Source organism: Triticum aestivum, chromosome 2D (assembly GCF_018294505.1).
Source record: "Triticum aestivum cultivar Chinese Spring chromosome 2D, IWGSC CS RefSeq v2.1, whole genome shotgun sequence".
NCBI classification, from domain to species: Eukaryota; Viridiplantae; Streptophyta; class Magnoliopsida; order Poales; family Poaceae; genus Triticum; species Triticum aestivum.
In genome coordinates this window covers 383,101,772-383,122,324 of record NC_057799.1, presented here as the reverse complement: position 1 = coordinate 383,122,324, position 20,553 = coordinate 383,101,772, and the positions used below count along the sequence as shown (strand labels likewise).

The window sequence follows — 20,553 nt, the reverse complement described above, 5'->3', positions numbered from 1 at the left end:
ACCGGCGGAGTTTCGGCCGGTTATCTAAGGGGACCGAACGACTGGAGATGGTCTCAGGCACTCAACGGTGGAATAATAAATGGCTAGAAACCGCATGTGTGACGGGATAAGGATAGCTGAAGCGGTGTGTGTGTGGGCCCGTTGATGTGACCGGTGAGTTCCGGCCTGCAACGCTTTATTTATTTATTTGTGAATTCACAAAACATACATACATCAAAGAAATATGTCAAACAGTCGAAGTCGGGTGGCCAGTCGACCACGCGCACGGCATGGTGGGCGCGGTGTGTATGTCAAACAGTCGAAGTCGGGTGGCCAGTCGACCACGCACAGGGCATGGTGGGCACGCACACCGCTCCCGATGCGGATGCAAGCTGCAACCAACGCGTGCGTGATGGAGCTGGGACTGACACGGAGCAGCGGACAGCGTCGCTGCTTGATGAGACCGACTTCTCGCGGTGGTGCTGCAGCCTGATGTGTTTTCCAACGGGGACGAGCTGAGCTGCGGCTCGCTCGCCAACAGGCTTTAGCTTGCGCATCAGCCTTGTACAATGCAAAATGCTTAGAGGAGATGTTTAGAGAAATAAACCAGTCTTTCCTTAAACACTGGTGTTTATTTATACAGGTAAACGCTTAATTAGGCGTCCCTCCTTTAAAAATAGGCACTGATGCTTAAAAAACAGATTTATTTTTCTAAGCACCTACCATTGTACTAAGGCCAGTACAGCAGCTTCATCTAGCGGTGGCAGGGGCATATAACGATCTGAGCAATAGTCGTCAATAGAAAGAAAAACAATCAGACATGAAAGTGCTCAGATTTTGAACAAATCCGAATGATTCACATCATACAAACTGTGGCCAGCACAAGATAGATATTCCCTCGGTCCCAAAATTCTTGTCTTAGATTTGCCAGATACGGACAAGAATTTTGGGACGGAGGTAGTAGTTATGTGATCTGGCGATACCACACAAGTCGGTCCACCTTAGTACTAGTAGCAGTATATGCATGCCTGGGTGTCAGGCAATCAACCGAGCGAGAGGCACGCTTTTTCCTTCACAAGCAACGACCACCCTACAGCAACCTCCACCTTGGAGTCGCCAACTTGACACTCAATCGTTCTTGTTTGGCACTGCTGAACAGGGAAGTTGATGTGACCTTCTCGAGCAATATAACGACGAGATTTTCCATATGCTTCTATGGACACTCTCAGCGTTCCATGTGATTCCACTGAAACGACTCTCCTTGAGAGATGAAGGTGCTTGTCTGGTCTTCTGTGCATTCCTTTACCACGGTGATCAAGAAGCACAACTCGCCTGCAAGTCTTACCAATGACATCTGTCGGCGCAGCAGCCACAGCAGGAGACCAATAACACACAACTCGGCATCCATGCTTAAAAGGCCAATCCCCTTCGGTAACATGTACATCCATTGAGTTCTTGGTAGTCAAACCTTGACCGAGAAAATAGAATGTTGCGGTTGCGGTCCACAGTGTCTCGAGCAGCAACCTCGCCATACACTCTGAGTGGCCAGTTCAAGCCTTTTATACTCTGTATCTTGATTGAATAGATTTGCAAGGTACTACCGGTGATGGCAGCAGGGGAAAAGATGCTACCAGGTGTGTGATGTGTAAATTGCATAGGGCTCAATATGGCTGCAGCACCAAAGATAAGCGTCAAATGTCAGAATTCTTATATGGATAAGCAAATAAAGTAAGCAAAGTACAGACCCCCTATGTTGCTGAAACTACTGCCCAGATTTTTACCACTAAAGGTGTTTGCCAACGGATGTTTTAGATTGATGTTCCAGCGGATCCAATGAAGGAGCTAATCAGACTAATATCTGAGCGAAAATTTGACGAGGCGCTTACGATAGCTCTTCAAACAAGTCATGTCTTCATGGTGTTTTGGTTGTGCTCTCACCTCCCATGTATTAGACACATTAAAAAATTGAAGTGTAGTTTTGTTAGTTAATTCCCTGTTGTTCTCTTCTTGCCACTTGAGCAAATCAAGATATGTCTACAAAAAGACAAACTTGCATCACCTAGTTAGTCCATCCCGTTATATATACAGTTTTGAATTATTACGACTAGGGTGACTATTACGCAAACAAATAACAAGCTCCTTTATATATTTTCATGTTATATACATTATTTCTATATTATAGGACATATTATACAAAATCTGCATCTCATAGTTACTCCACACAAGTAACACACAAAAAACTATAGGATATGTACAGTTACACACATCCCCCCTACTGTTACGCGTGTTTGTCTCATAGTTAGAGATTAATATGCATGCTAACTTTGTTAGTGGTGTACTAAATGTTTGAATTATTATTCAAAACAAGATAACTATACAGATAGTGTACAGGTTAAGAATGAAAATAAATAAAGCAGTTTAGGTTAATTGCCAGTTGTGGAATTCTGTTACTCCTACCTTTTTAGGTTGATTGCCAGTTATGGAAGGGCCACTTTTATAGGATCACGTAACTAAGCAGTTATACACATGGATGCTCATAGTTTAGCAGAGTATGGTTAGTGACAAACTTCAACACAGCGACGTTTACAAAATTTACTTGGTGTTATTGGAGCGTCAGGTTGTTACCCTATGTATGTCATGTTCCATATAACAAGAAGAAAACACATTTTTGTTTTGCATACACATAGTTGAAAACTTAAGCTTATATGATGCTAGACAAAAGCACGGGCGTTTGGATCGCCCTCTTAGGCTATGCTTTACATACCAGACTAGGGGTGAACAAACCCCAGCCAGAAAACTTTCCTCTGTTTCCTCACAATGCTCCTTGCTGGAGGCTTGTGCTGAGCAGACCACTATGCTTTCAGGTTGATAAGCAAAATTATTTTTCATCGCATTTATTTCTAACCTGTGCTTGCTATTTCTTTTATATCCAACAGATGTTTGTTGGACTAACCGTTGAGGTTACTGACAAGTAAGCGACATCATCTAGCAGTCAAAAGGAGACGCACAATGTCTACATAACAGACAGCAGGTAAGCAATATAGGTTTTCAGCTCTAAACTGAACAAAAGTATTACTGCATTTTAGATGGAATTATAACATGTTTACCTATTATGTGCAGTCGTGTTGCTGTGGTCATGCTCTGGGGAGCACATGCCCTTGCTGTCCAAGCTACTGGATTACGGGATGCCTCTGTAGAGAGCCAATGGTACCGCTCTTTGTTGGCTTTACTGTAGGTTATTTCTTAGGAGGGTCATTTTTGCTCTACTAAGGATGGAGTTATTACTTCTTTGTTGATTATCAGTGTGAGCTGTGTTAATCTGTCTTACACCACTGGCTTGCTTGCTTGCATTTAAATCGTCGTCAACTACCAAATGGAACATTAATATTCCTACTCCAAAAATTGCCACAGTGCTTGAAAGGATAGTTTCATCTTCTACAATTAGAACTTGTTAATTTAGCAGGCTGTTGACTGATTCACAAGTATAATATGTAGGAGTTTACTACTATATATTAATGCTGCATACAGTGTTTCTAATTAATTCGCGATAAAAAAATTCTGCTTTATCCGTAAAGGGAGAACGCTGTAAGTTCAAGATTCGAATTACTGAGGTGATTTTCACGTACGACTTGTGGCACAGAAGTTGCAAGGATTGCTGGAAAAAGGTTCAAGCAGAGGGGGACACTTATAAGTGTCCATGCTGTCCTGTTACTAGACCAGTCCAAAGGTATCGCAGTATTACAATTGATAACATTTTTTTCAGTCAATTATTCAATATTACACAACCCACCTGACAGTTTTATCATGGCAGGTACAGAATATCTTTAAATGCAACAAGACAGCGAGCCTAAAGATCCAATGGGTTCAGCATTTGCACAATTTAAATTTATCATGGCAGGCACAAAATATCTGTAAATGCGACAAGACGGCGACCCTAAAGATCCAATGGATTCAACAATTGTGCAACTAACATTTGAGGATCACAGCGAGAGAATATCACAGAAAAGGAAGCATTGTGGTGCATGAAAATATTACGAAAACTAGTAGATACGAGCAGAAAGTTAGTTACTTACTTGTATCCATAAATCCACCGCACCGTCCAATCCTGCTGCCCCACACATTTTCCCAGGATTTTCGATGATTGGCTAAAAATTGTTGCTCGATGTCCATCCTTTTCTTGAGATACTCCTTTGAGGATACGTCCTTCTCCTTGTCCTCCTCTTCCTTGGTCTTCTTCACATGAACATCCTCACATTTGTTCTCCTCATGCTCCTCCATATCTAACCGGGCCAAGGTGTTGTTGTAATTATCAGGAAATCGACAATATTTTCTGAAAAGACTCGACAAATCGATCTGCCCCGGCTGCTCCTCTGGCTCTGGCTCTGGCTCTGGCTCTGGCTCCGGCTTCATGCTGAATCCCTTGATGTGCATATTCAGTTTGGTTGCTGCATTGCACAATTCGGTGGCCTTGTAGGAGCAGACGGAGTCATCGGATTTGTTGAGAAAATATAATGTAGAAAGCATCCGATGACCCAGGTCCTCCATACCTTGGAGGATCAGGTTGAAGTAGTCTGCAAGTGGATTCTCATTGTTGTCCCTAGAAAAAGTAGCAGACTCCGTTGTGGCGATCGTCCAGGTTGTTTGAGAATCAATCTCTTTCCAGAGAGAAAAGGTAGGAGTAAGTGAGCCAAGCAGGTCTTTGCGCTCCCTCTCCACGGATATGATCTCCTCCATCAGGGACTGGTGCTGCGCCGAATCCCTGCCCATCTCCTCCTCGCCGGAATCCACCACCGTCTCCTGCTTCTCCTTCTCCTTCTCCTTCTCCTTAATAATCATCAACTCCTTGTCCAGCTCCTCGGCTTCCCTGAAAATCCCCATTACCCTGTTGCGGCCGGAATCGGAATACAATTCCTTAAACTTCCCTGAGACGATATCTTGCAAGAGGTACCTACGATTCTTACTGAGTTTCCTGTGCCTCTTCTTCAGATCCCGCACCGTCTCCTGCTCCTTGCCGGAAGCCTGCTCCGTCCACTTCCCTAACTCGATTTCCATCTTCCCGAGTTTCCTCCCCAGATCCAACAGCAAATCCTGCTCCTTGCCGGATTCCCCCTCCGTCCCCATACCGGACTCGCTTTCCATCTTCTTTCCTCCTTCCCCTCCGCCTCTTTGAACTCGATTTCTGGCTTTGGTGGGCTGAGAAGAGAAGACATGGCTAACCACGCCGCCGCCGCCGCCGCTCGCCTGGTGTCCTACTAGGGTTTCAACCAGACAGACGCCCGGGGCAGTGCTGGTTTCATATACATATCCCGTCTCACGCTCGGCCCAGCCCGGCACCAGCCCACTGGATCGCTTTTTCTTTATACTAAAACGGAGAACGACTCTTAATCGGACGAGAAATATGTTAGTTTTCCTATATATACTTATTATTATTACTAGAAAAATTGCCCATGCGTTGCACCGTGCAAAAAAAGGCACAACCAGCTTCATGCGCCATTGTGCATCATTTTTTATATTTAATTTTAATAAATGTCCATAATAAGGTTAACCGTGAAAAATCCTTATTTTTAATAAAAGTTAACGTTTTCATAAAAATTGGAACACTTTTTAGGAATAGTTAACATTTTTATGAAAATTTAAACATTTCTCTAAAAAAGAATATTTTTTACGGAAAAAGATTTTTTTTTGAATAGATGTTTTTGATGAAAAGAATCTTTTGTTTTTGGTTGTACATTTCTAGATGGACTTTGTTTTAGTAAAAAAATGGAACTTTTTTGGGAATTTTTAAGTTTTGTAGAAAATGCGAACATATTTTCTTGAAACAAAGATAGTGTGAACATATGTAAAACTGTGAACATTTTAAAGCTATTTTTATTGTGTTAAAAAAATTACAGATATTTTTATGGGTAATGTTTGTGTGCGGTGCGCCGGCCGAAAATTCGGCCGGTCTCGTGCCACGCTGGCCTTTTGCGCCCACCAAACCGCGCCCCGCGTGAGACGCGTGTATCCCTACCCCACCTTATCTTCTCCACAACTTCATCCCCTACCTCCTTGTCTTCGTTCTTCTCCTCCCCACTCCCCCCGCGCTGCCGCTCTCGTCCTCTCCCCGACCTCTCCTTCCCCTCCTGCAAGCCCCCGCTGCAACCACCGGTGTTCGCTGCCATGGCACCGTTGCAACTGCTCACCGGAGAACGAGACCTCCTTCCCACTCCCCCCGCGCTGCCGCTCTCGTACTCTCCGCAACCTCTCCTTCCCCTCCCGCAAGCCCCCGCTGCCACCGCCGACGTTCGCTGCCGTGGCACCGCTGCAACTGCTCGCCGGAGTACGAACAGTTTGGCATGCTGTACGAGGCGGGCTGCAACCAGATTTGGTGGAGCTGCGAGCAGCAAAGGCAAGTGGTGGAAACGGCGACGGACGCCGCTGCTAGTGGTCGACGCCTAGCTGGACCGTCGAAGTCCATGCTACATCCAGCAAGACAGCGAGCACGACCCCGTGCGCGACAGGGCATGGGATTTTGCTGCAACCGTGCAGCGAAAGAGCTGTAACCATTGAACCATTTTGCTGCCACCCACCCCCAAAATCTGCTAGCATGGTGATTTTTGCTGGAACCGGTGAACCATTTTGCTACATCCGTTTTGGTTTTTGTTACTACCGGTGTTTTGTGGATTTTTGCTACATCCATCTTCATGACATTATCTGTTTTTCCAATCGATTTTTTGCTACAACCATGCTTTAATTTTGCTGGAACCAGACCATGTTTTTGCTACCACCCACCCACCCAAAAATCTGCGACCACGGTAATTTTTGCTGCATTTGTGTTTTTTGCTGGAACCATAATCTAATTTTGCTGGATCCATGTAATTTTTTTGCGACAAACATATAAATGTTTTGCTAAAAACCATCTCATTTTTTGCTGGAACCACACAATTTTTTTGCTGGAACTATATAATGTTTTTGCTGGAACCTTGTTTTTTGCTGGAATGTCTCCGATTTTTTGCTACGAACGGCATCAAAATTGATACCATGGGGCGACTAGCAGGGGCGGCGGATGTGCTGCGACCTGCAATCGGCGCACGCCGGAGCTGCGGCTATCGTCATGGGGGAGCTGCAACTACGGGACATGCTGCTGCATGAACGGAACCGGTAGCAAACACAGGAGGAGACGACGGTGGTGAGGGGCGGTGACCGGCGGGACGCGCCGGGCGATGCTTCTAGGTCGGGCGCGTCGTTCTGTAGCGACCCGACCTCAGATGGTCAAGTCTCTGTGCTTCAGTGTCATCCCTGGATCAGTAATGCTGACACACACAGTACTCGAAGGATTTATAACAAAGTAGCAATCACACACTTATTACATCGAATGTCTCAGAAGAGAACTTATTACAATAATATGGCTTAAGGCCATCTAATGCGATAATAGCGGAAGGCTTGGAAGATAAAGTGAGTCCATCAACTCCAACGGCATAGCTGAGCTGCACGGCAACGACCTAACGAACCTTACTCCTCGTCTGAAAAGTCTGCAACATAATACATTGCAGCCCGAGAACGGGTCAGCACATGGAATATGCTGGCAATATAACACAATAGAGTAAGAACAGAATAATGCTATCACTACATGCATATTTGGTTGGTGGAAAGCTCTATGGTTATAGTTTTGCGAAAAGCCAATTTTTCCCTACAACAAAGGAATAGATTTTAATTTAACTATCATGGTGGTTGAAACATTGAGAAGGTATAACCCCAACTCAATCGCAATTAAAATAGTTAACAACCCAACAATATTAATTAAGAGTGATGAGATACATGTGATAACCCAAGTACTAGATACTCAACATTGTCCATAACCGGGGACACGGCTAACCATGATTAGATTGTACACTCTGCAGAGGTTTGCGCACTTTTCCCCACAAGACTCGATCGCCTCCGTTGATTTCTCGCACTGCATGGTGTTTGAGAAACGAATGACCGAGACACAGTCTTTCAGAAACATTAACTCTCTACTCCGGGTAGACCATACCAAACCTACAAAACCCACTACCTGGTGATCTACCTCTTCAAGAGCTTCACGTAACCTACTCAACTATGCTAGAGCCCATAGTAGCTTGTGGCTACACACGGAAGTTTCTAGCATGAATCATCTCAGTTCCCTTTAAGCCTGGGTGGCGGTCCATAGGAAGATCACACGGGTACCCCGGGATTTCCAAAAAAATAAAACAGACAACACTGGGTTCCCCAGGTGCCTCAATCCACCCAGATGGTAATTTAAGTTGCCACCTTAAGTTGACCCATTAATTAACAATCTCACATCTGTCATGGATTCACTCAAACCCAACCACGTCTACGAGCATAGCATAGCAATATAAGCAACACGTAGAAGTAACTCCCAAGGGTTTGATAGTAACAGGGCAATAGGTTCTACCTCAACAACTACTTCCCAACCCACAAGTTAAAGACATCCTAACCATGCAATGTTTGAGGATAGGAACTAATGCGTAAAAACTGGGTATGAAAAGAGTATGATCAATGTGTTACTTGCCTTGCTGACGATCCGCGAATCCTAGAGACTCGTAGTAACACACTTCGCACTCCGGGAATTCTATCGCAAGCAAACAATAACTTACATAAGCAACAAGCAAAGATGCACAAGCAAAACTCAAATAAACGAGGCTGACCAGAAAGTTCAACTTAAGAACTCCGGTTCGCAAAAAGAATCAAACCAAACGGAACAACGAAACTCAAACGGCGAAAGAAACAAGATCCGTTTACTAATCTGAACTAAGGTCAAATTTTACAGTATCAAAATCTTGTTTAAGTTGATTAGACAGAAAGAGGGTCTCGAGACGAAGATCTAGGCGCTTGAATCGCCTGATTCCGACTCACGAGCGAAAAGATAAACAAAAACTAAGATCGGATCAGAAATCGCAATCAGAAAAATCGCGGAATAAATCCGAGAAAAAGAAAACTGACGAACAGACTAACGAACGAACGTTCGTTATCTGGATCTAAACGAAGAACGCGTTCGTTAAAACGAACAAACGAGCGAACGCTCGCTAAATAAATAAACCGGAGAAAAACCGATCTATTTTAAAAAACGAAAACTAGGGTATGAGTTATAATGTGTCTGTATGTCGATGACATACTGATATTATCGCTACGGTGGGGGCGAAGGAGTTATAATGTGTCTGTATGTCGATGACATACTGATATTTGGGACCCACCTCAAGGTCATTGAGGAGGTCAAGTCTTTTCTATCTCACAACTTTGAGATGAAGGACCTGGGTGTGGCTGATGTTATCCTGAACATCAAGCTACTGAGAAATTCTGAGGGTGGAATTACACTTTTGCAATCCCACTATGTTGAGAAGATTTTGAGCCGTTTTGGATATTCGGACTGCAAACCTTCTGCAACACCATATGATCCTAGCGTGCGGATTCGAAAGTTCGAAGGCACGGCTGTAGAGCAATTGAGATATTCTCAAGTGGTTGGTTCACTGATGTACCTAGCATGTGCTACTCGTCCTGATATCTCATTTGCTGTGTGCAAACTGAGCCGGTTTGTTTCCAATCCGGGAGATGTGCATTGGCATGCTGTTGAGCGAGTGATGCGTTATTTGCAAGGTACTGCGAACTATGGAATTCACTATTCTGGGTACCCGACGGTACTTGAGGGGTATAGTGATTCGAATTGGATATCTGATGCTGATGAGATGAAAGCCAAAAGTGGACATGTCTTCACACTTGGTGGTGGTGCTGTTTCCTGGAAGTCTTGCAAGCAGACGATCTTAACCAAATCGACTATGGAAGCAGAACTCACAGCATTAGACACATCATGCGTCGAAGCAGAATGGCTTCGAGAGCTTTTGATGGATTTGTCGGTGGTTGATAAACCAATGCCGGCTGTCCTTATGAACCGTGACAATCAAACAGTGATTGCCAAGGCTAAGAGTTCAAAGGACAACATGAAATCCACAAAGCACATAAGAAGAAGATTGAAATCTGTCAGAAAATCAAGAAACTCCGGAGTAATGGCGTTGGATTATATCCAGACGGCTAAGAATCTGGCAAACCCTTTTACGAAAGGGCTATCACGGATTGTGATAGAAAATGCATCGAGGGAGATGGGTATAAGACCCACAGAAGTTGCCATGGGGGTAACCCAACCTATGTGATCGGAGATCCCGTGAATTAGGACCTGGAAAAACAATCCAGCGGTCAACTAAGGAGAGTATCCTTAATAAACTCACTCCGTTGAAGATGCAGTAATACTCTCAATTCTGTAAGGCAGGCTGACTTTTGTCTTAATGTGTTCCAAAGCTTATGTAAGCAAGAAGCTAACCTACAGAGCATTCCTTGGAGGAACACACATATGTGAGCCCGACTGCTGGTCACAGTCTATGTGATTGGGTAATCTCTAGTAAGCTCATGAGAAGGTGCGGAGTATGACTAATAAGCTCCACCCGTGGGGTTTAGCCTACGGCAGCCGAGTATCAGCTGACAATAGGCGAAACTTCTGCACGCCAAACTGACAATTCAAGGCATAGTCCATTGTTCAGTTGTGAAGAAGTCTAATCCTGTTGCTCTAGGTGGAAGTTCAACTTAACAGTCTCCACTGAAAATTCTGGTATATCAAACATTGTTTGGAACAGTTGACAAACTTATGTGCCTCGAGATCTGGTGGGGGATTGTTGGATTATGGATGGGCTTAGGCCCATATAAGACACTAATCCCTGGTTAATCTTGAGGCCCATGTATGAGATGGCAGGTGGTGGGAAGTTTAGTCACACCTTGCTAGTTGAGGAGAGTTGAGACCCCTTTATAAGGGCTGCTCTACCACTTGCCATTGGGAGCTTGGGAAGAGGAGTGGTACACGCGCGCTCCTCCTCCTCCGCCGCCTGCCTCGCCATGCCTCGCCTCGTCACGACGCGCGCGCCGCGGGTTGCGGGAATGAGCCGAAGCTTATTTTTGCCGCTCAGGAACGAATTAATTAATCAGGGATTAATTAACGAGTCGCTGACATGTGGGCCACTATCCAAGACGTTGGACTGTGGGCTGACTTGCGTTGCCGGGATTCGTCGACCCCCTTGTCGGGATTCGTCGACTCCCTTGCCGGGAGTGGGCCGACTCGATCGTGGGCCTCCGCAAGGCCCATGACTTTCTTCCTTACAGACTATATAAGAAGGCTCTGGCCAGTTGAGTAACCTAGTTCGGTTCACTCTCTCCCTCTCGCGTGACCTAGCCGTCATCTACTGTTCCTCACTCTGTGCTGCCTCCGGCGATCCCATCCCGACGACCGCGTGCACGGCTGGTCGAGAGAGCAGGTGCCTCCGGAACCCTGTCGTTCGAGATCCTGCCCGGGAGAACGGCAATAAGGTTTTTGGGGAGCGTCTCGACGCGACTGCTCCCGATCCGTCCCCAACTCCGTTCGCCTCTGCTTTCACTACTTCCTCTGCATCGACACCATGGCCGACGACGACGCCGCTAAGAAGAAGGCCACGGACGACGCCGAGGCTGCTGCTGCCGCCGCCGCGTTGGCCTGGCCAACCGGAGGGTATGATCTGTTCATCCCTCGTTTACTCGTACTTATGCTAGCCGTATATGTGCTGCTCATAGAAGGTTCGATTCTATGTTCTGTACGTGCTAGTATGCTTAGGTATCGCTATGAGATGCATACCTTTTATGCCCTGCTTACTGTTTACTCGTGGATAAGTCTAATCGAAAAAGTGCTAATATTTCCAACAATGTGATGTATGTATGTAATGCATGATGATTATTGTTCATGTTGTTACGGGTGAGTAGGCTCTGCAAGATTGAGCCTAACATACATACATACATACATAGCTGGTAATAAGATGAACAAAGTCTGCTGATGAGGTGCATGCATTTATATATTTGTTTTGTTGAAAATCATTTCACAAAGTTGAGACATTTTTTTTTCAATCTCAAGCAGTGCCTGGGTTTTATCATTATTTTTACTTGTAGTAGGCCTGAGAACATAGCAAGATTATGAGCCATTTGGTTCTTCGTTTCCACAGCTCCTGGGAGCTTCCCTGAGAGTTGCCTCGTTCATGTTTGGTGCATGTCCTGAGGCTGGTGGCGTCAGCCTGGCCTGGAGAATAGGAGCAAGTAGTTAGCCTGGATGGAGCATGACTATACCTGGCAAAAAACTCGGGCCGGGCCTAGCCAAGCCCAAGTAAAAAACCCAAGCCTGAGCCTGGCCCGGCCATCAGGCCTGGTTTTTAGGCCCAAGCCCAGCCCGAACACATAAAAGCCCAACAGGCCTCGGGCCAGGCCTCTTCGGGAAATTGCAAAAACGACAGGCCCGGGCCCAGCCCAGCCCGGCCTTCAGGCTCAAAATCTAGGCCCAAGCCCAGCCCGGGAGCAGCATCAGGCCAGGCCCGGTCGGGCTTTTTCGGGCCGAGCCGGGCTTCCCATGGCCAGGACTAAGCATGAGGCAGCACGGTTAGCCTGGTCCAGGCCACCCATTTTGGACGCCTGGTGCATCAGCCTGAAAATAAAACGAGGAGGATGTGGAAAATTAATGTCCACCAGGCCAGACCCTCTTCCATATTCTGGCCTGGTGAGGCAAGAACAACAATTTTCTCAGGCACAAAAAATTCACAGGCATAATGTCGAGGAAGCCAACCAAATTACAGTAGCTCTCAACCCACAGAATCAAACCATGGACAAAGTCCTCAACATGCATAGTTTTTTAGTCATCAGCAGTACTACCATATGATAATTCTCGTCTTTCAAACTAGACATCATCACGATTCAACATTCTAAACTAAGGAACCACGTCTTCATGCCACCACCAGCTCCATTCTAAACTAAGGAATTAACACACAGCACCACCAGCTCCATTGTTCCTTTGTGCATCCTCAGTTCCTCCTACAAGACCAAATGGCAGGCATGAGAGAAAAGATAAATGGAGCCAGTCAAATCTGCCATAAAAATAATTATGCTTTGCCAAACCTATGCCTAACAAGAGGTTCCTTTTTGTGCACAGGTTGACAACTAACTACATGCTCAAATATAGTATATATGCAAGAACAAGAGCTGTTACATAAGATTTGACAAACTAGCAGCAGCAGCAACAAGCTAGGTCGACGCACCTTCAATAACCATCGAGTACAAGATCATCCTTGTCAATGACAAGGCGAGACCAAGCAACAACTATCTTCAATGTGGAGCCGTCAACTGAGCACTCACGACTATCTATCTGACTCTGCTGGATAGGAAATTCAGCGTGATATTTTCGAACAATATTGAGTCCGGACTCTGAGTATGCTTCTGTGACGACTCGGAGTGTGCCCTGCAATCCCACTGACACGACATTTCTTGACAAAGAAAGATACCCATCTGATCCCGCACGCATCCTTTTAGCACGGCGGTCAAGCAAAACGACTTCTGCCTCGCATCCCTCCGTTGCATCAGCAGGAGAAAAGAAGCAAGAAACTTTACATCCATACTTAAAAGGCCACTCCCCTTTAGTCACACAAACACCTACAATTGTGGCCTGGATTGCTGGAGCAACTCGCCCGAGGCTTATCTCTGCTGTACAACAGCGGTTATAGATCTGCATGGTATCATATGGCATGATGGAGCGATAACTTTGGTTGGAAGTGAACGATGCTGTATCTTTGAAATTTGCTCCATACTTCAATTTCAGTTCAATTTGAAACATCACAGGTTCTTCAGCTACAATTGCACGAGACGGGCCAATCAAGTGCAAAAAAGGGTCCTGCAAGCGCCATGTTCATCAACATCAGTCACACACATGATGCAAAATAACAATTCAGTTCAACTAGTTTAACTAGACATAGACTAACAGATATTATATGGCCAAAATCTGGAAAAAAAATACTCCGTTCGCAAACAGATCCTAATAATCTGTACCACTATAATACACAGGTTTTGAATTTGGATTTAGAACCGACACCTTCTGCTTTTACACCCAAAGAAACAGCAGGTCAATATCCATAGTCGATTTTACAACCTTTGCATATCTCTACCCTCCTTCAATCACACAGCCACCCAATCAGGCGGCCAATGTCAGCCATATTCGCTCGGCCTTTGCCCATGTGCCGCATTACTTGTGTGATATACAGAAATAAACATAACAGTGGCATGTGCCCTGCTATCATCCAGAAACAGCCTCGGCAAGTGCGAGACTACTTTAATTGCTTTTCTTGCTGATTTGCTCTATGCTCACTAAATATGGCAGAAAAATTTCAACGGTGCAGGTCAGTACATACTCCCTGGCCTGCATAACTTGCCTAAAGCTGATACCGACTAGTTTGAACCTTAAACGAATCTGATTACACACAACAATTCCAAGGTATGTAGGTAACCAAACAACTAAGTTTAAACTACAAACATAACGCAACAATTATAACTTAATCCTTTGTCACACAACAAATGCTCTACACATAATCCTTTATAACAATTAGACGAGAAGATAGACATTATACAAACCTCTTGGTTAATTCTTTGGCAGTCTGCACTTGACCGGCAGAAGAGAATGTTGCGGTTGTGGTCAAAATCATCCCGTGCAGCGACCACACCATAGACATCAATGGGCCAACTCAGATTAGGATTCAGATTAATGAGCTTGATTGAGTAGATCTCCAAGGCGGGACCAGCCACGGACGATGATGGGAAGCTTCCAGGTGTGGAAGCCGTAAACTGCATAGGACTCAATGTTGCTGCAGCACAAAATTAAGAGATTGCGGACGGTTAGAGATCGAGCTATTAATAAAATTAGCAGATTAAAATCTATGCATATATAAGAAGAGTTCTACTTTGCTTTGCAGTGACATATACAAAAAGGAAAAGTGCATTGAATTGACTGAGGCCCAATTAAAGAGAGGAAAAGATAGCTAGATGACGGTATTTATTTTTGCTTACTTATGTCGTCAAAGCAACCATGTCTTCCTGTCGAGCTTCCCCATGTAGCCTCCCAGCCGGCACAGTCCAAACGATCTTCACCATCTTGCTTGTCAGCAGCAACAGATTTGTGCCTCTTGATAAGCTCCGAGATGCCCACAAGTGCATTGGATATGAGACGCAGCTTATCAATCTTGTCGGAAGATATGGGGATTCTGAGTTTTTGTAGAATGGATGCGAGAGAGTTGAAGCGGTAGAGCAACTGCTGCGTCTCGACCAGCAGAAAATCCATCACCTCCTCAGTGTTGGAACCTAGGTAAGGCAAATTCACCTTCTTGAGAAGATTTTCATCGAGGGGCCTTAGGTTAGACATGATCTGCTCTTGACAAGCCCTGTTTCCAGCCAATCCCCGGGACTTGACCTCTGTCCTCAGGAACGAGATCTCCCTCTTAAGCATCCCAAGGTGGCCGGAAAGAACACCAACCAAGTCATTGGCCATCTGCCCCTCTTTGCCGCCGGCATCCCTCACCGGCTCCTTGCTGGAATCCCTCTCGTCCATCTCATGGCCGGAACCGGAGCCGGAGCCAGAGCCAGAATCAGAATCAGAATCAGAATCCATCTCCATCTCCATCTCCATCTCCATCCCCATCCCCATCCCCATCCCGGACTGCCTCATCACCGTCAAGAGTGCTTGCTCCTTGGTCCAGAGTATCTGCTGCTGACTCAAGAGCATCCTCTGCATCGCCGGGTCCTTGTCGGACTCGCTCCTCATCTTCTTCTTGAGTTGGTACCGAACCTTCCTGAGTCTCTCCTGCTCCTTCCTGAGTTGCCCCTCCATCAGGGACTGGTGCCGCGCCGAATCCCTGCCCATCTCCTCCTCGCCGGAATCCACCACCGTCTCCTGCTTCTCCTTCTCCTTCTCCTTAATAATCATCAACTCCTTGTCCAGCTCCTCGGCTTCCCTGAAAATCCCCATTACCCTGTTGCGGCCGGAATCGGAATACAATTCCTTAAACTTCCCTGAGACGATATCTTGCAAGAGGTACCTACGATTCTTACTGAGTTTCCTGTGCCTCTTCTTCAGATCCCGCACCGTCTCCTGCTCCTTGCCGGAAGCCTGCTCCGTCCACTTCCCTAACTCGATTTCCATCTTCCCGAGTTTCCTCCCCGGATCCAACAGCAAATCCTGCTCCTTGCCGGATTCCCCCTCCGTCCCCATAGCGGACTCGCTTTCCATCTTCTTTCCTCCTTCCCCTCCGCCTCTTTGAACTCGATTTCTGGCTTTGGTGGGCTGAGAAGAGAAGACATGGCTAACCACGCCGCCGCCGCCGCCGCTCGCCTGGTGTCCTACTAGGGTTTCAACCAGACAGACGCCAGGGGCAGTGCTGGTTTCATATACATATCCCGTCTCACGCTCGGCCCAGCCCGGCACCGGCCCACTGGATCGCCTTTTCTTTATTATACTAAAACGGAGAACGACTCTTAATCGGACGAGAAATATGTTAGTTTTCCTATATATACTTATTATTATTATATATTCCGTTTTTTTCACCCCTCAAGTTTTTTTAACAATAATACAACTTTATTTCTCAAATAATAGATAGGTCATTTACAAGCATATGAGAAATAGAGTCAGGAGCTCAAGGTTTTCGTGTCACAGCCCTAGAATCAAATAGTGTACATAGTTTTTTTCAGACAATAGTGTAAATTGTTGCATTAGAACAATATATACATGCATCATTTTGTTTTTTCGGCGGATCGATGCATCATGTTTTAATTCAGTTAAATTTGAGTTGCTGAAATTCAAAGCCTCAAAATATAAATAAAGGGCTAAAACTCTAAAAAAAAGTACTCAATGAACCCAAAATGCCCTTCATTAATATTTGAGAATTGTTTCAAGGGTTATTAGTCAAACCAAGATTTTTGAACATTTAAAAGGGTATTAAATTTAAATAAATATTGTATTTGAATTATGTTTATATTCATAATAATATAATAGAATATAAATTCAAAATCCCTGAAATATATTATGCAGCGTTGGGAGGGTCCAGTAAAGTCACATAAAATTATTCAAAGCAATTTGAAACTAGCTTGAATCAGTTTTGATTTTTAAATAGTGTCAAATATTTAAAACATGAACTAAAGAATAAAGAAAAGAAAATGAGACTAGATAGTCTCTACCTATTAGCTTGCTTATCTTACATAATGTTTGTTTGCTGTTGGGAACCGATCGAGCAATCATACATAATGTTTTAATAGCTAGCTTGATTGCTTGCTCCTACATTGGAAGGAAGCTTGCCATCACGATAGCGTGCACGTGTAAGTCTTATGGTGCTCTTGATTTTACTTCCACATTATTCCCGCCCGATTGCAAAGATATCCAAATTCTTCTTCTCAACGATTTTACCCAAATGATTAGCAAGATTTAGCCCAAGACAATCAAGTGGAAGAATTCCACAAACACACAATCATCATTTTTCACAACTGAATTCCTCTGCAAAGGAATCACTAGGAGAACAATGCTCTCCATGCATATTTAAGCCAAGAATTTCTCAGCATCTCGATCAATCACAAGTATCATTTCGCAGCAATTCTCTCTATCTCTTTGCCTTTGTAAACAAACAAACAGACTGGTTGATTTTACAACTTCGACAAGTCAAGTGCAGATAATAAACTTCCAAATTTACATTATCCTTTTTTGAAATGCACCTCTCCTATGCTGTGTGCCAGCACTTGTGTGGATACAAAACAAGAAAAGACCGAGACGAGTAGCACTCGCCACAACATCACATTGATTCTACAGCAACCTAAACGACAAGCTCAGATATACAGACTTTATACTGCAATAATACAAGACACCAACAAAGATTGGTTGCATTGCTTGAGAGAGACCATCTTCATCCTACACCTCCCACGGATTGATAAACCTTAGGTCATCCACTTGAGGGAAAATTTCTACTGTCCTACAAAACTCTGTGCTTGGAAGCCCAACACGAGTCTACAAGAATAAAGTTGCGTAGTAGACATCAAGCTCTTTTCTTGCGCCGTTGCCGGGAGGTGAGTGTATGAAGGTATATCTTTAGATCTTGCAATTGAATCTTCTATTTTCTTGTTTTATCACTAAGTTTGGTTTATAAAGGAAAACTACATAAAAAATGGAATTGAGGTTGCATCATATTATTGATCATCTTTATAATATCTTTCTTGAAAATGATGGATCGGAAAATTATGCTCAATTTTTAGAAGAAGAAGTCAATAAAATGTTTGGCACAAAATATTTGAATGATGAGCATGATTGCAATGTTGCTAGTATGAATTCTTTGAATATCCATGACGCTAGTGATATGCAAAGCCATAAGCTTGGGGATGCTATGTTTGATGAAGATGATATTTTTACTCCCCCAAGTTTTGATGAGAAAAATTATTATAATGATTGCATGCCTATTATTTATGATGATTATAATGATGAAAGTGGATTTGGAGAGGTCATGACTTTATTTAATGATGAATCCACCATTTTGGATGAGGCTTCAATTGACTATGAGAACAAGGTTGCTATCTATGATGATTATGATGATGACAAGTATGCTATATTGAATAATGATAACCATGAAATTTGTCATCATGATTTCTATTTTCAATCACATGATAGTTATTTTGTTGAGTTTGCTCCCACTACTATTGATGAGAATAAATTTGCTTATGTGGAGAATAACAAAATTTCTATGCTTACGCATCATGAAAATAGTGCTTTATGTGATAGTTATATTGTTGAATTCATTCATGATGCTACTGAAAATTACTATGAGAGAGGAACATATGCTTTTACATATTGCAAAAATATCAAGTTTCTTCTCTATGTGTTGAAAATCTTGAAGCTTTGCTTGTTTTGCCTTCCTATGCAAGTTAATTCTTGTTCCCATAAATTGTTTGCTCACAAAATCCCTATGCATAGGAAGTGGGTTAGACTTAAATGTGCTAGTCATATGCCTCATGATGCTCTTTTCATGTTTCAATTCTTATCTTTTATGCGAGCATCATTGAAATCATCATGCCTAGCTAAAAAGGCATTAAAGAAAAGCGCTTGTTGGGAGACAACCCAACACTTTTACCTACTGTTTTTGTGTGTTCTCATGATTTCGCTATTGTAGTAATACAGTTTTATAGCTTTTTCAATAAAGTGCCAAGTAAAGCCTTTGGGATAGTGTGGATGATAGTTGACTTGATTTTGTCCAAAAACAGAAACTTTTGCGCCCAGTCCATGAATTTCTTTAATTCATTGGAACGTGCTTTTGATCTGAATTGTTTTATAGATGATTGATGTACAAATTACCTATGTTTTCCTAATTTATCAGAATTTTTAGAGTTGCATAAGTATGAGAACAATTCAGATCATTAAAGACTGTTCTGTTTTTGACAGATTCTGTTTTCAATGCATAGTTTGCTTGTTTCCTAGTTTCTATGGCTTATATCGCTCAATATAAATTGTGGAAATGATATGCTACAGTAGGCATTGTGTGGAAACAATTATTAATCTTGTCTTTGACAGTACCAAAGTGAAATGGTTTGCTCTTTATCATACTAACCTATCTCACGAAGTTCCGTTAAGTTTTGTGTGATTGAAGTTTTCAAGTTTTTGGTGAGATGTCGATATGAGGAGAATAAGGAGTGACAAGACCCTAAGCTTGGGGATGCCCAAGGCACCCCAAGGTAATATTCAAGGAATATCCAAGCAACTAAGCTTGGGGATGCCCCGGAAGGCATCCCCTCTTTCGTCTCCAACATTATCGGTAACCTCACTTAGAGCTATGTTTTCATTCGTCACATGATATGTGTTTTGCTTGAAGAGTCATTTTATTTTTTTTAGAATTTGCTTGCTGTTATTTAGAATAATGTTTTGCATCTTTCTTTTCAATAAAAATGTCAAGGATAGCTTATACCATGCTTATTTTGCAAGTATACTTGTTGTTGTTTCAAAACAGAAAGTTTACCACTGTTGCAAAAATTCCGTAGAAAAGTAAGAATGTGATAAAATGTTGAAACTTTTTGAATAATAAGCTGTAATAAATTTTCTACGGTGTGGTAAATTTTCATAATATTTGGAGTTTAAGAAGTGTTGATACGATTGCATTCTTTACAGACTGTACTGTTTTGGCAGATTGCTGTTATGTTTGCATTGTTTGCATATGTTTGCTTATTTAATGATTCTATCAGATCTCATCCTTGTAAGTGACCGTGAAGGGATTGACAACCCCTTTATCGCGTTGGGCGCAATGTTTGATTGTTTGTGCATGTGCATAGATTGGAGACTTGCTTGTACCTCCTACTGGATTTATACCTTGGTTCTCAAAGTGAGGGAAATACTTATCTCTACTTTGATGCATCACCATTTCCTCTTCAAGGGAAAAACCAACGCAATCTCAAGAAGTAGCAAGAAGAATTTCTGGCACCGTTGTCGGGGAGGTTCTACATCAAGCCTACCAAGTACCCATCATAAACTCTAATCTCTTGCATTACATTATTTGCCATTTGCCTCTCGTTTTCCTCTCCCCCACTTCTAAAACATTTTCAGAAAAAACACAAAAATATTTGCCTTTTTATTCGCCCTTCTTTCGTTTGCCTTTGGTTGCTTGTGTGCTAGATTGGTTTCTTGCCGCCATGTCTGAATCTGAGGAGGTTATGGCTGAAAAGGGT

The 20,553-nt window shown here is 43.5% G+C and overlaps 2 protein-coding genes across 4 annotated transcripts; both read right to left on the bottom strand.

The window, feature by feature from the left end:
• Positions 1 to 800: 800 nt before the first annotated feature.
• LOC123053289 (uncharacterized) lies at positions 801 to 5,255 on the bottom strand. The gene is made up of 2 exons (XM_044476746.1): positions 4,053 to 5,255; positions 801 to 1,649 (listed from the first exon to the last, which is right to left on the bottom strand). The coding sequence occupies exons 1-2, from the start codon at positions 5,116 to 5,118 to the stop codon at positions 1,390 to 1,392; spliced, it is 1,326 nt and encodes a 441-aa protein (XP_044332681.1). The 5' UTR covers positions 5,119 to 5,255; the 3' UTR covers positions 801 to 1,389.
• Positions 5,256 to 12,587: 7,332 nt separating this feature from the next.
• On the bottom strand, positions 12,588 to 16,231 carry LOC123053288 (uncharacterized). 3 transcript variants are annotated; one of them, XM_044476744.1, is made up of 5 exons: positions 15,910 to 16,231; positions 14,881 to 15,821; positions 14,449 to 14,678; positions 13,086 to 13,714; positions 12,588 to 12,861 (listed from the first exon to the last, which is right to left on the bottom strand). In XM_044476744.1, the coding sequence occupies exons 2-4, from the start codon at positions 15,791 to 15,793 to the stop codon at positions 13,088 to 13,090; spliced, it is 1,770 nt and encodes a 589-aa protein (XP_044332679.1). In that variant the 5' UTR covers positions 15,794 to 15,821; positions 15,910 to 16,231; the 3' UTR covers positions 12,588 to 12,861; positions 13,086 to 13,087. The 3 variants fall into 3 exon arrangements, with proteins under 3 accessions (XP_044332679.1, XP_044332680.1, XP_044332677.1); XM_044476745.1 differs by having other exon boundaries at positions 15,919 to 16,231; XM_044476742.1 differs by having other exon boundaries at positions 14,881 to 16,231.
• Between the last annotated feature and the right edge of the window lie 4,322 nt (positions 16,232 to 20,553).